The sequence below is a fragment of the Eupeodes corollae genome, chromosome 3 (assembly GCF_945859685.1).
Source record: "Eupeodes corollae chromosome 3, idEupCoro1.1, whole genome shotgun sequence".
In the NCBI taxonomy this organism is placed as follows: domain Eukaryota; kingdom Metazoa; phylum Arthropoda; class Insecta; order Diptera; family Syrphidae; genus Eupeodes; species Eupeodes corollae.
The window spans coordinates 14,523,624-14,537,025 of NC_079149.1; the positions used below are offsets into that span (position 1 = coordinate 14,523,624).

Genomic DNA, 13,402 nt, shown 5'->3' on the forward strand with positions numbered 1-13,402 from the left:
ACCAAATTTATGTGAAGTCAATATCTCTGCAACCGCACAGACATCTCTTTAAAAAAATTAAATTAAATTCTTCTCCATTTCTCTAATTTATATTTTTGAGGAAGTTGCGTAAAATTGATAAACTTTTAGAAAAAGAAAAAAAACTTTAAACAAAATCAATGTTTCTTAAAATTTTGCCGCATTACAACGATATGTTTCCGTATTAAAAATCAATGTGCAAGAAACTCATCTTAAAATTATATCCTTACTTCATGAAACCTTGAACTGAAAGTAAAACCTGAGATACTTGTGAGTACGTGCTCTCCAATAATGAATTTTATATTCAGATGGAGAAATGAAATATTTTATTTTTAAAGAAACGAATTCTTCATATACATTTTCAAAAAATGTGCTAGGTTTGAGTAACATACGGAACAGTTTAATTTTTAATGACTCTGAGAAACTAAAACCATTTATGGAAATAATAATGATTTACTTTAAAAAACATAGATTTTTTGTAGGCCCTAATTAGAATCATCACATTTATTATTATCCTTTTGCTTGTATTTCAAAACTTTAAAACCATGGTCTTAATCATGGTCTTTTTTATTTTTACAAAATATTAAAAAGTTATGATAAAAACAAAAAAACACAAGTTATAGTTTGTGTCTGAGAAACAAAGTTTTTATTATTTAAGGAAAATGCGTTTGGTTCTGTGTTTAATTTTTCGTTTCCAAATTTTAAAACCCATAAAACACTTGCTATACCCTTAGACTTTTGTATGATTTTTTGTTAGGGTTGCACGATTGACAAGACAACAATGTAACGTGTATAATTAAAAATAAATTAAAATTTTATTATAATAAAAAAAATATGTATACGCCTAAGTGTACCAATCTTGTTTCTATCTAATTCCCCATCTCTCAATGCAGGTTAATATTTATACATACTTCTAAAAATTAGTATTGTTGGTAGCTTGATGATTGGTTTATGTAATTAACTAAAGAAATAGTGTCCCTAGATAGTTACGTGTTACGTGACAGCAATTACAAATATTGACCAATGACACCATGGCACTTCGCATGAAAATCACACTATACAATTACTTTTTTGTTCAAAGTGGTTCCTGGAAATTATAAATTATTATATAGGAAATATTACACCAGAATTTACATTGAGAAAAAATAACAGAAATGCTGTTCTGCTTCAAATTTGAAAAAAGCAGAACCTTAAAGGAAAATAAATATACTCGATTTTGAAATTTGCAAAGAAGGAAATGTGCCAAAAAGTCTAAAATTTTATCAAAAAATGGTAAGTTTTATCCTATGTTCTCATTTCTAAACTGCTCTATGATGAAAATCTTTGTTTTTTAACTTCCCATAGGAAGTTATTGTAATGGGTCCGATTTGTCAAATTGAAAATTTTGAAATTTCTCGACGTTTCAAGGTCCCTAGAGTCGAAATAAAAGATTTTTAGAAAGATGTCTGTGCGTGCGTGTGTACGTACGTTCGTACGTCCGTACGTCCGTACGTCTGTACGTCCGTACGTCCGTACGTTCGCGACGTTTTTTTCGTCGTCCATAGCTCAAGAACCAGAAGAGATATCGACTTCAAATAAATTTTGTTATACAGGTAATAAGGCAGAAAGATGCAGAAAGGGCTCTCAAAAAAATTGCGTGGGTGGTTTTTTTACCATAGCAGTTTAAAAAAAAGGTGAACATTTTGGTTAACCCTAAATATCTTACGAACCAAAAACGCTAGAGACTTGAATTAAATTTTATATAATAAACTGTATTGTAATCTCAAAGAATTATATTTTTTGAAAAATATCTATCTAACGGTTTTTTTTCTAAATCAAAAAAACTGAAAAAAAAAAATTTGTCACCTCCTAAATTTAACGACTAACATATGATTTCATCTCCAAAACAATTTTGAGCAACGGAGAATAATGTTTTTGAAATCTGATAAAATTTTGAGAAAAATCGAATTGACAGTTTTTTTTATAAAAAATAAAATTCTAAAAAAAACATTACTCAAAATTCGTAAAAATTAAATATCGATTCAAATATCTTTTCAAAAACTTGAAATTTAAACTTCAAGCTTATTTTATCTTATAAGAAATATTGTTTTCAACATTCAGTAAAATTTTGAGAAAAATCGAATTGACAGTTTTTTTACAAAAAATAAAAATTAAAAAAAAAATTAATAAAAGTTAGTAAAAATTGATTTTCGACTCAAATATCTTTTCAAAATTTTGAGATATTGGCTTTAATTTACTTTTATCTTTCAAAAAATATTGTTGTCAACATTCAGTAAAATTTTGAACAAAATCGAATTGACAGTTTTTTTTATAAAAAATTAAAAACCGAACAAAATTTAACAAAAGTTGGTAAAAATTGAATATGGGTTCAAATATCTTTTCAAAAACTTAAAATTTAGGCTTCAAGCATATTTCATCTTATAAGAAATATTGTTTTCAACATTTTGAAAAAAGTTGAGAAAAATCGAATTGACAATTTTTTTACAAAAAATAAAAACCTAAAAAAAAAATGTATAAAAATTGGTAAAAATTGATTTTCGACTCAAATATCTTTTCAAAACTTGGAGATATTGGCTTTTAACTACTTTTATCTGTCAAAAAATATTGTTTTTAACATTTAGTAAAATTTTGAAAAAAATCGAATTGATAGTTTTTGTACAAAAAATTTAACAAAAGTTGGCAAAAATTGATTTTCGACTCAAATATCTTTTCAAAACTATAAAATATTGGCTTCAAACTAATTTTATCTTATAGAAAATATTGTTTTCAACATTCGATAGAATTTTGAAGAAAATCGAATTGACGGTTTTTAAAAAAAAAATTAAACTCTAAAAAAAACAATACTAAAACTTGGTAAAAATTTACTTTCGACTCAAATAGCATTTCAAAAATCAAAAATATTGGCTTCATATTACAGAAAATATTGTTTTCGATATTCAGTGATGTTTATATAAAAATCCAACAGTCCGTTTTTTCATAAAAAATAAAATCTATAAAAAATAGTACGCACATTTGGTAAAATTGATACTAGTACTTATAGACAAACTTTTAAGCAAGACAAATTGACAGACGGGATGGGAAGTTATCAGTGTGGGTCGCATCCCAGCCTCTTTTTTTTTTATTTCAAATGGGGTTGAAACCTTAGATATTCACAAAAAAGTCGATATTGCTTGACTTCTATAGATATGTTCTTTCACACGTCATTCAAGTAGAGTTTATAAAAATTAAACAATACTTCAACAATACCAAGTCTTTTAAGTATTTAAAGTTTCCAAGTTTTGAAGTATTTAAAGTAGTAGTATTTTGTATCAAGCCTTTAAAAAACGAATTATACAATGAAAAAATAAATTCACGGCAAATTATAACGAAAAATTGTCTTTAAAAATTAACAATAAATGTAAAGCAAGTAAGTAATAGTAAGTAAGTAAAGAGTGAACTTTTTTGCCTATCGTAGTTTGTTGTTAGTGACCACAAGTTTGTATAAATTATCTTACGTTCCGTGCCTTCCTCATTTCTGGTAAATATTTCATATGAATTTTCGTCAAAATGTTAGTGTAAAATAAGTCAGTCAATGTTTTGCATTTTTTCGTCTGATCTCAGGCTTTTTAATCTGTTGTGAAAAATAAATTTGAGATGATTTACTAAACTAAGTCTGTTTAATTTTATTAATAACTTTTAAGAAGATTAATATTTTTCAAAATGATTTAAAATCTATAAGACATTATGAGGTTTTCAGCAAGTTTCTACTTCAAAGCGTTGTAACAGTTCAGAACTCATTTTCCTTTTTGTAAAAATTAGAGTTAGAAGACTTTTATTCTTTGGTATTTGATATTGTTTTTGGTTTTCGTTTTTGAAAAAATACCTCCAAATTTTTTTAATGTGCGCTTAATAGCCTTTGAAATGAACTTTAGCAAGAATAATTCAGCAACGATGGCACTCTTTATTGTAAGACCAGCATCATTTTCAGGAAGTAGTTACAAATTATTACACCCAAACATACATTTTTTTGTGAATACAACAGTTTTTCAGCTTATAAACAATCAAAAGTGAATTTTATCTGTAAGCAAATTTGTACGATACAGTTTCAAACAGAACCATGGTTTCCAAAATAAATTTGTACAATTTTCATTCGTTGGCATTGTTTAACAGAAATGTCGAACAAAATTTAAAATATAATAATAATGACAGCTTACAAAATGGCCACCAGTTAAAAAAGTGTTGCCAACTTAAAAATTCCGATTCACTTAAATACTTCGTATGATCTGCCCGGAAGTTATGTTATACATACATTATTTGAAGCTATAAATACAGCCATTGAGAACCCTTTATAACTGCAAAAAAATCCCCCAAAAATTGCGGTCAAATTTGCGGAAAAAAAGCCCCAGTATTTGCGGCACTGGCGGTTCTTTTATGATACTCTAGAGTTTCAAACGCTCTTTGTTAAGCGTGGAGCCGGAATTCACTATGGCTACTGGCGTGACGACCCCAAGAACGAGGAAGACGTAATGACGTTTCCAAGGGATGCGTCTTCGAACTCGTAACCACGAATATGTTGGACGCTTTCGCTTACTACCTGGAGAAAGACTTTCCAGTAACTCCGTTCAATCACAAGGATTTGGAAGATACGAGAAAGGCGATAAGTTCATTTGTGGGGGAGAATAAGTATGAAAGAAAAGATGGACAGCGATGCCATCATCAAGAAGATCCTCAGTGCTTTGGACAAGTCAGGCGAGTCTTCAAAGGAAAAAACCAAAGAGATAGTCATGGAGAAATTGCAGCCCATCATAAAAGCTTGAGTGGTCGCTCTGAATTGGGTGTGATTTTGGTACGAATCTGGAACTAGGAATTGACCTTTTCTGCTCTGGCCATAAGAACCTACACGAAATAGTTCAGAATCTTTCCAACCCCGGCTATAAGTTGCTCGCAAGGCCACAATATATGGCGATTCTGAAGGCACATTTGGGAAACAGAAGCAATAGTCATAAGCTCAGTATTTTTGATTGAATTTGTTGTGAAAGAAGAAGAAAATGTTTATAAATAAAATTGATTTTTATTGTAACAGTTTTGTTTGTTGTTAATTCTATGATATATTTTATAGACAATTAGCTTAGTGAATTGTTGGGACAGGTTGAAGTGAACAAAGAGAATTGTTGCAGCCAAGCGAGCTTGCAGTTCTTATTGGTTCATGTTTTGAGCTCATTGCACCTGTCCCCGTCCCCAGAACTTCAGTTGAGACTCTTCCTCGAGACAAGCTTGTGTTACGGCCTTGTCTGCGGTGAAATGCTGCTCTATCAAAGCACGGGAAAAGATTATAGAATTAAGGGTGTCGACGTCAAAGACAAATTCGAGACGGACGGGTGGTGATATACTGGGAGTTTTTTGTATGTTAGTATCGAAACGTTTGCTAAACCACTCAATAACAGGATTCCATTTGTTCTTTTGGAGCTCGTATAGATCTTTTTCTTCCTGAAAGTCAACTTTATAACAACCTACATAAGGCTAAAGTTTGTATCTTGCACTTCCAGGTTCTTTAGTACAATGTACATTTTACGTTTCCAAAAACTGCTGGTACGTACTGCATAAAATATTAAAGCTCTTCTTTTCTTTCGAAGTTCCAGGATTTGCAAAAGAAAATGACGTTCTTTCTTATGATAGGGCTTAAGATAATGAAAACAAAATCTTCATATTTTGTTCAACTTTCTTTTTCTTTATTGAGATAAATTTGAATTGGTTGAAATTCATTTTATTTTCACAAATAATGTGAGAAGAACAAAACTCCCAAATTTTTTCAATGCAAAATTTGACAGTCGATGTTAAATAAATTTAAATGTCAAATGAAAACTTATAAATGTTCGGTGTGAACGATTTTCGGGTTTTCCAAAACTTTTTGCCGAAAACTCGGTTTTGGGTTGGGTTTAAAAAGGCTTTTTTTTTAATTCATTTTTATTAATTCATTCTTAAATCTATCTTAAAGCTAGACAAAAATTCATAAAACTAGCCTAATTATCCATAACTTACAACTAACTTAATGGTCCCATGGACACTCTAAGTTAAACTATAACACTTAAAACTTATGCCTTTCGGTCCTAAGATCTAGTTTAAAAAGACTATTAGCCTAGTATTAGTTCTCTGTTATTGAATAAAACTCTATCTTAAATAAGCTCGAATTAATTGTTTTAATCGTTAGCCGAAGATTGTTCCCTACACCAATAATATCAAATAAAAATGTAGTCCATTAAATATAGATGTAGCTTTTCCAAGAAACAAAATCATTCAAAGTTTTAATAAGTATCCTATTTTTACAAATAAAAAACGTTTTGCACCTTCAACCTTCATTAAATTAGCTCAAAACGCTGTGAAAAACCACTATTTTCGTTCTTGAAAGTCAATAACAAATAATTATTATTTAAAGTTTCACCAAAAATAATCAATCGCATATTTCTCCTTTAAGCTCATCGCCTAACCTTGAGTTCGATTTTAGACGTATTCTTAAGTAAAAAGTTTCCTTTTTAGCTACACTTCACGAGTGTATAATTTTTCTCCTGGGTCATTACTTTCTACTGATTGCATTGGTATCTCTTTTTTAATTGCATCGCCTTTCCTCATAACTCTCATTTTCAAACTTTAAATCCACGCACAATATGAATAAAAACAACCGAAGTAATTATTCAAAAAGATTGCCAGGCTTCGAAAATAAAAATAAGTTATAAGGACCTATACTTATATACGTTAAAATACACAGCACATTATTGTATCAAGATTTCACTCCATTCAAAAATGGTTTCCATAAACAAAAATGTGTACAATACTTATTCAATGAAATGAATAATATTTTTCTAAAGTCAAGAGCCTATTTTTTGGAAACTTTGTACCATTTTCGTGCTCTTTTAATTATATTCAACAATATATTGTTAATCAGTCTTTTTTGTCTTGAATGTTAAATTAAAGTTTTCAACTATTGCTACAATTTGTCGTTTTTGACTCAATCTTTTTGTATGAAACGGTATTTGATTTTTAAATTTTGTTGAACTTTAAACCTTTTAATAATATGATGTCGTCTTGGAGAAATATTAATTTATCGATAACTTCTTAGAATCTTAAATTTACAGCTTTGGAGAAAATTATTTCAGTAGAAACAACCAAGATGGTAATACATACTTGCGTCCTTATTCAGGATTACAAGTGATTAAAATTTCCTTTTTTAAGTTTTTACTCGAAAAATAGTTTCAGTCCTTTATATGCTATAATTTTTAAATATTCAGAAACAAAATGGTGTATTTATTTTTTAAAAACTATTTAGTTTAAACAAATTATTTGTGTTTAGAAGAAAAACTTAAAAATCTCACCTGATTTTCACTGCTAAGTAACTTCAATTGATCATTGATGAGACTATACTTGGCGCTTTCCTCCTTTCGCAGAGCCCGTTCCTTTTTCAACTCCGGCGACCAGAACGTCTTTATGCTATGCATGGAACTGCCCAACTTTTGATTTGTAAGCTCTAATTCGCGTTTAAGTTGGCCCAGTTCCCGCTGCAGGTCAGTGTTCTGATGCTGAAGGTCCCCCAGGTATGCCCGATCAGATGAGGGGATACCTTAAGAAATTTTATTAAAAATAAAGAAAGGTTAGTTTTCAAAAAAACGTCCCAGAAGCATTTAGGAAGTAAGGTATATAAAAAATTCTTACCTATAGGATTCGGACTCTGTCGGGCCGATCGGCCGTAGAGTTCATCCTCTAGGTATAGCCCTCGTTCGAGAGATCTATCTCGCGATCGATCTCTCGGCTCCCGTATGGGGATGAACTCACGGTCGTGTGGATCCACCAACCCCCCTCTATCCAGTGATTGATATCGGGTTCCTTTTGATTTATGGGAATTTTTATAAAATAAGAAAAAAAAATCAACATCATTGTCGTCGTTGTTAGAAAATAGGTCACATAAGTTATAAAATACAATGTGATATAAATTTAAAAAAATAAGGATTTAAAAGGACATTTTTTTTTGTTTGAGTTGTTGTTTTTTTTATAGGAAAATTTGATTTGACAACTTTACTTGGATAATCCATGGCGTGTGACATCGGTGGTCTGCTGGCGCTCCTACTCCGGTGATGTCCGCCCCCGGCCGGGCTTGTCGGCTCATCCATGTCTCTGTAGTATGGACTGCCCATTGCTAGAATAGAATTATGATGATGATAAAAGGATGAGGATGACAAGGGAGAACAGTGCGCAAGGAATGGGATGTCTGCTAGTAGTAATGTGTAAAGCGTTTAATATTTTGTATGTTTTATTTTTTCAAATTCTTTTTCTTTCTTTTTTTTTCTTGTTTTATGAGAAAACAAAATAAAAATAAAACGAACATCATAACGAAACAAAAAGCGGCGAACAAGAGTTTTTTTGTTTTTTTGTTTTGCTGTTTGTTTGTATGTTTGTTGATGTTTTTTGATGTGTTTTCAAAAGTGGGTGGATGAGTGTTTTTGAGTATAAAAATGTTCCCTAGCTGTGTATATAGTTTTTGCTTTAATTTTTGTGTAATTTTAGATTTGAGGGATACAGCAGCAGAGATTATCCTTGATATCAAAAAAATATGTATGCTCAGATTTTGTAACACGAGAACAAACGATAGAGAAAAGAAGAGGAACCAATGAAAACGAATAGCAAAAGAAAAAAAGAAAAAAACAGAAATAACAAGTAAAAACGGAATAAGAAGGAGGACATTTAAAATACCCTGTGGGCTAATATAGAACTGAGGACACAATCTCTCTCAGAATGTACTATATTTTTGAATCTCATGCATGATTATGGCTTTAGAGATGGAGATGTAGATGGCCTTGCCTTTGGGTAAGCATATAGAGGGTGGTATAAAGTTGATGAGATTTAATGAGGATTAATGATACCTTTTTTTTTCATCTACTTTATATGTACATAAATATTATGGAGAAGCAACGAAGACTTTAGACAAATCTATGGAAATGTTTTTTGTTTTTAATTTTTTATTTGTACATTTTGGTCTTGAGCTTTTGGGTGATTGCATAATTTTGATATGGATTTTAATTATGCCCAAAAACAACAAACCTTGTCGAAGGGATAATGGTTTTTGGAATTGCTCATATGTTAGGCACCACATGAAATCTGGCAATTTTCAGGATTAAACTGTCAATTTTTAGAAAAATTTTGTTGTTGAACACTTGATATGGAAAAGCGTAGATTTGTTAGAATAAGCCGATTATTTGTTTTATGTAGAATGATTTGAAAAAGGTTTTTAGCATGATATGAGAGGTTTATTGTTAAATCAATCGCTAAAACGTCTTCAGTAAATAGCCAATAATATGTCAAAATATTGTAGTCTTTTAGCATAAACTTCATTTTTCTAGAACTTAAGTCACAAGGTAGAAACCGGATTCATTTAGCATAGCTTTATCTTTTTGACACCTATTACCGGAATTGGGAATTACCAGAGGGTTATGCTGACTTATTTTCGCGATTAACCGTCAGGTTTATCTGGTAATGGGTTTTATGACAGATCTTGAACTGATTTGTCAATTTCGATGAGTTTCGTTTGACAAATCATACAAAATTTCCTCGTATTTTCAGTGAACGGGTTTTGGAACTGAATGAAAATCCGGCATTTTATCGAGAAATTTTGTTAAGTGAAGAAGTCCATTTTTGGCTCAATGGATACGTTAACAAATAAAATTGCCATTTCTGTATTGACTAATAACCGTTAGGTTAACATCAAGAGCTAACATTACATCTATTAAAAACAACGGGTTCTGATGGCTGGATGGATGGACACTTAATGGAATTCAAACCCATGAAGTTATTAAAGCTTTAATTTCGAGAATTTGGTCTATGTAAAGTTTCAGATCTTTAGGAATCAGCCAGCTTCTATTGATTCTTTAGCAGTCAACTTTACTTATTTTTTTCTCAAGATAGCAGTCCCTATGTCTGAATGCGTGGCTCACAATTTGACCTCTGACTTAGATCAACTTAGACGTAGGCGTAGCCAATATTTACATGACATCATTTCCAGCAATATGACTTGACTTTGAGTTTCCAGACTTAAAAAACGTCCTTAAATTACTTAAGAATAATTTGATACATTCAAGACGCTTTTGCCAGTTTTCTTGAATCCAGTTATCAACCGACCTCTTTAGCAGTTCTTATGAATTTTGAAACTAGACGAAGCTGGAATAATGAGATTTTTAAACTTAATAACATAACATAAATGTATTTTAAAGCACTTTAGCAATATTATTCAGCTTATATAGGGTTTTCTTTGGCGTGGGTAGATTTTGGCGCCTTTCCGTAGTGGCCATTTTCTTTTGCCATTATGCCAAATCATCATGGCAAGTTACGCGATTCAACAGTACATTCAAATGTTAATGCAAACGTTTTAAGAAAGACGTGGTGGCCCTTTACAATCGACTCTTCAAAGTTTGGTGGCCAAATTTGAGACGACTGGTTCAGTAAACAATCAGCCAACACCCGTAAGTTCAAGGAACACAATATCGGCCGAGAACATCGCTGCGGTCCGTAAAAGTGTAGAGCATAATCCCAGGAAGTCTATTCCTCAGCCTTTCGCCGACTTAAACATGCAGAATATTGAGATGGGACTTAAGCTTTCACAGATACAAGAGCCAACTGAACCAGGACCTCAAAGTTCATGACCGTATATAACGCTGTTTATTCACTGACAGTGCTTCGAACCATTTGGAAGAGGACCCCAATTTTGGCCGAAAAATGATCTTCAGTGACGAGGTATGCTACAAATATCAAATCCATCGTCAAAACAATGCAATCATTTCAAGTTTCTAAAATATATTGTTCGTGTTCCCAATCAGCTTTAAGAAAAAGTTTTTTTTTTTTTAAATTACATAGCTTTAAAGCTTAAAGTTCTTAAAAACTTCATAAAGTGTCAAATAGTGACTCATAACTTATATGAATTTCCATATAAAAGTCTGATTGACTAACAATGCATGCAATCAGTAATACTTTAACGAAATTTGAACAGATGTAGATCAACGTGATTGAACTGCTGAAATGCGTTTTCTGGAGTTTGCGGCAATTAAGGTGCCAACAATCCCGTCCCCCCGACTTAGACGAAGTAAAGATTGTCATATCTAAACTGAAGCCCAATAAAGCTGCTGGAGCGGATGGTTTGAATTCCAAACTCTTTAAAGCAGCTGAAAATAAGTTGGTTAATAGCATGCACCAAATTATCTGTAACATATGGTCTGAAGAAAGCATGCCCGATGAATGGAACCTCAGCATTGTTTACCCGTTCCTGAAAAAAGGAGACCCTCTAATCTGCACCAACTAAAGAGGAATCAGTCTACTTAACATCGCCTATAAAATCTTCTCTGCCGTAATATGTACACGTCTAAAGCCCATCGTCAACAACCTGATAGGTCCTTATCAGTGTTGTCTTAGACAAGGAAAGTCCAAAGTCCATCAAATATTCACATTAAGGCAGCTCCAGGAAAAAAAAACCACAGAACACCAAATCGACACCCACCATTTTTTCATCGATTTCAAGGCCCCATATGACAGCATCTACAGCGACGAGCTGTATAGAGTTATGTCTAGTTTTGGCATCCCTGCCAAACTCGTCCGTTTGTGCAGGATGACCATGGAAAATTCACGCTGCTCCATAAGGGTTGGAAACAACTTAATTCAACCTTTCGATGTCAAAAAAGGTTTTATACAAGGTGATGCGCTGTCATGCGACTTTTTTAACATTGTACTTGAAAGAATAGTGCAGAGCTCACACGTTAACACTAGAAGCACTATCTTTCAAAAGTCTATCCAATTACAAGCATATTCAGATGACATTGACATAAGCGGAAGAATTCAGCGTGATGTCAATGGGTCTTTGGTGAGCATTGAGGCAGATGTGGCAAAAATGGGTTTAACGGTTAGTGAGGGCAAAACAAAGTTGTACCGACGACGTCTTGGTCAAAACGTCACCATCGACAGACGTAACTTTGAGGTAGTCAAGGACTTCGTCTACCTAAACTCCGCTGTAAACGCAGAAAACAATACCAGCGCTGAGATCAAACGAAGAATAATTCTTGCTAACCGCTGTTCCTTTGGGCTTAGAAAGCAATTGAGTGGTAAGGTCCTCTCTCGAGGGACCAAAGTGTAGTTATATAAGACCCTTATCATCCCCGTCCTGCTATACGGTGCAGTGGCATGGAGTATGACAAAAGCGGATAAAAGCACCTTTGTTCGCTTCGAGAGAAAAGTTCTTTTTGTGATCTATCCCGTATGCATCGAAGGGGAGTGGAGGAGAAGATTGAACGACGAGCTGTACAGTGATATAGACTTAGCCAGAAGTTTAAAGTCCAACGACTAAGATGGCTGGGTCATGTAGAGCGCATTGAAACCAATGCTTCGGTCCAGAAAGTCTTCGAATCCACACCCACAGGACACCGCAGTAGAAAAAGACCGCGGATCAGGTGGCGCTAACAGCTTGGAGCACGAAACTTGAGACATCTAGCTAGGGACCGAGCTAGATGGAGAAGTTTGTTGGGTGAGGCCCTAGTTCACACAGGACTGTAGTGCCACCTTAAGTCAGAAAGTAAGTAAGTAAAATATATTGTTCGTGTTCCAAATCAGCACTAAGGAAAAGTATTTTTGAAAATTACAAAGCTCTTTTATAATTACAAATTCAAGGTTCTTAGAAACATCATAAAAACTCAAATAAAAACTCAAACCTTATATAAATTTAAAGAAACTAAGTCGTTTTAGTAGTCTTATCTACTAACAACGCAAGCAATCAATAATACTGTGAAGAAATTTAAAGAGATGTGAAGAATAGACATCAATGTTATTCAACTGCTGAAAATGCGTTTTCGGGAGTTTGCAGCAATTAAAGGTGTCGTACACCTAATTTTTCGATAGCGATTGAAGGTAATAATTTGGACAGTGCGGTTCTTAGAAAACGTACAAAAAATACAACTTAAAAAATCGGTGACCTCAATTTTCCACCGAAATCTGGCGATTTAGTACTGAACATATTTTATTGTTGAACTACACAAAAGACCGTGTTCACAAAAATAATTCCACATATCTAAGCCTAAAATTCTTTCGAAATTGTCGATGAAAATGATTAAAAATTACTTCGAATCAATTACTTTTTGTCAACTTTCTCGAGGATTCTATTTTAGTTATATTTATGTGCGTACTTAATTGGAAAAGTCCAATATTAAACCAACTTTTCATCAAAATACATTCACTACGGCATTACTTGTTTTTTGAGGCCACATCGTTATCGAATATTTGTGTTTTGTTTTAATTCAGCCAAAGAATTTTATTGGAAATTCAAGGAAATGATTTTCAATTTTTTTTCGATTGATATTTCCTGTCTCAAAGTTTAAAAAAGAAACAC

At 32.5% G+C, this 13,402-nt stretch overlaps 2 protein-coding genes across 15 annotated transcripts in view; both read right to left on the bottom strand.

Annotated features, from left to right (window-relative positions):
• LOC129951228 (trichohyalin) overlaps positions 1-13,402 on the bottom strand; it is a 160,745-nt gene that overhangs the window by 98,800 nt on the left and 48,543 nt on the right. For all 14 annotated transcript variants that reach the window (XM_056063288.1, XM_056063290.1, XM_056063287.1 and 11 more), the window contains exons 3-5: positions 8,066-8,182; positions 7,702-7,872; positions 7,365-7,609 (exon numbers count right to left, since the gene is read on the bottom strand). In XM_056063288.1, the coding sequence (XP_055919263.1) occupies positions 7,365-7,609; positions 7,702-7,872; positions 8,066-8,182 (533 nt within the window). The remainder of the gene's footprint in view (positions 1-7,364; positions 7,610-7,701; positions 7,873-8,065; positions 8,183-13,402) is intronic.
• LOC129951235 (succinate dehydrogenase assembly factor 3, mitochondrial) overlaps positions 1-13,402 on the bottom strand; it is a 451,002-nt gene that overhangs the window by 22,864 nt on the left and 414,736 nt on the right. The gene's annotated exons all lie outside the window — the stretch shown is intronic.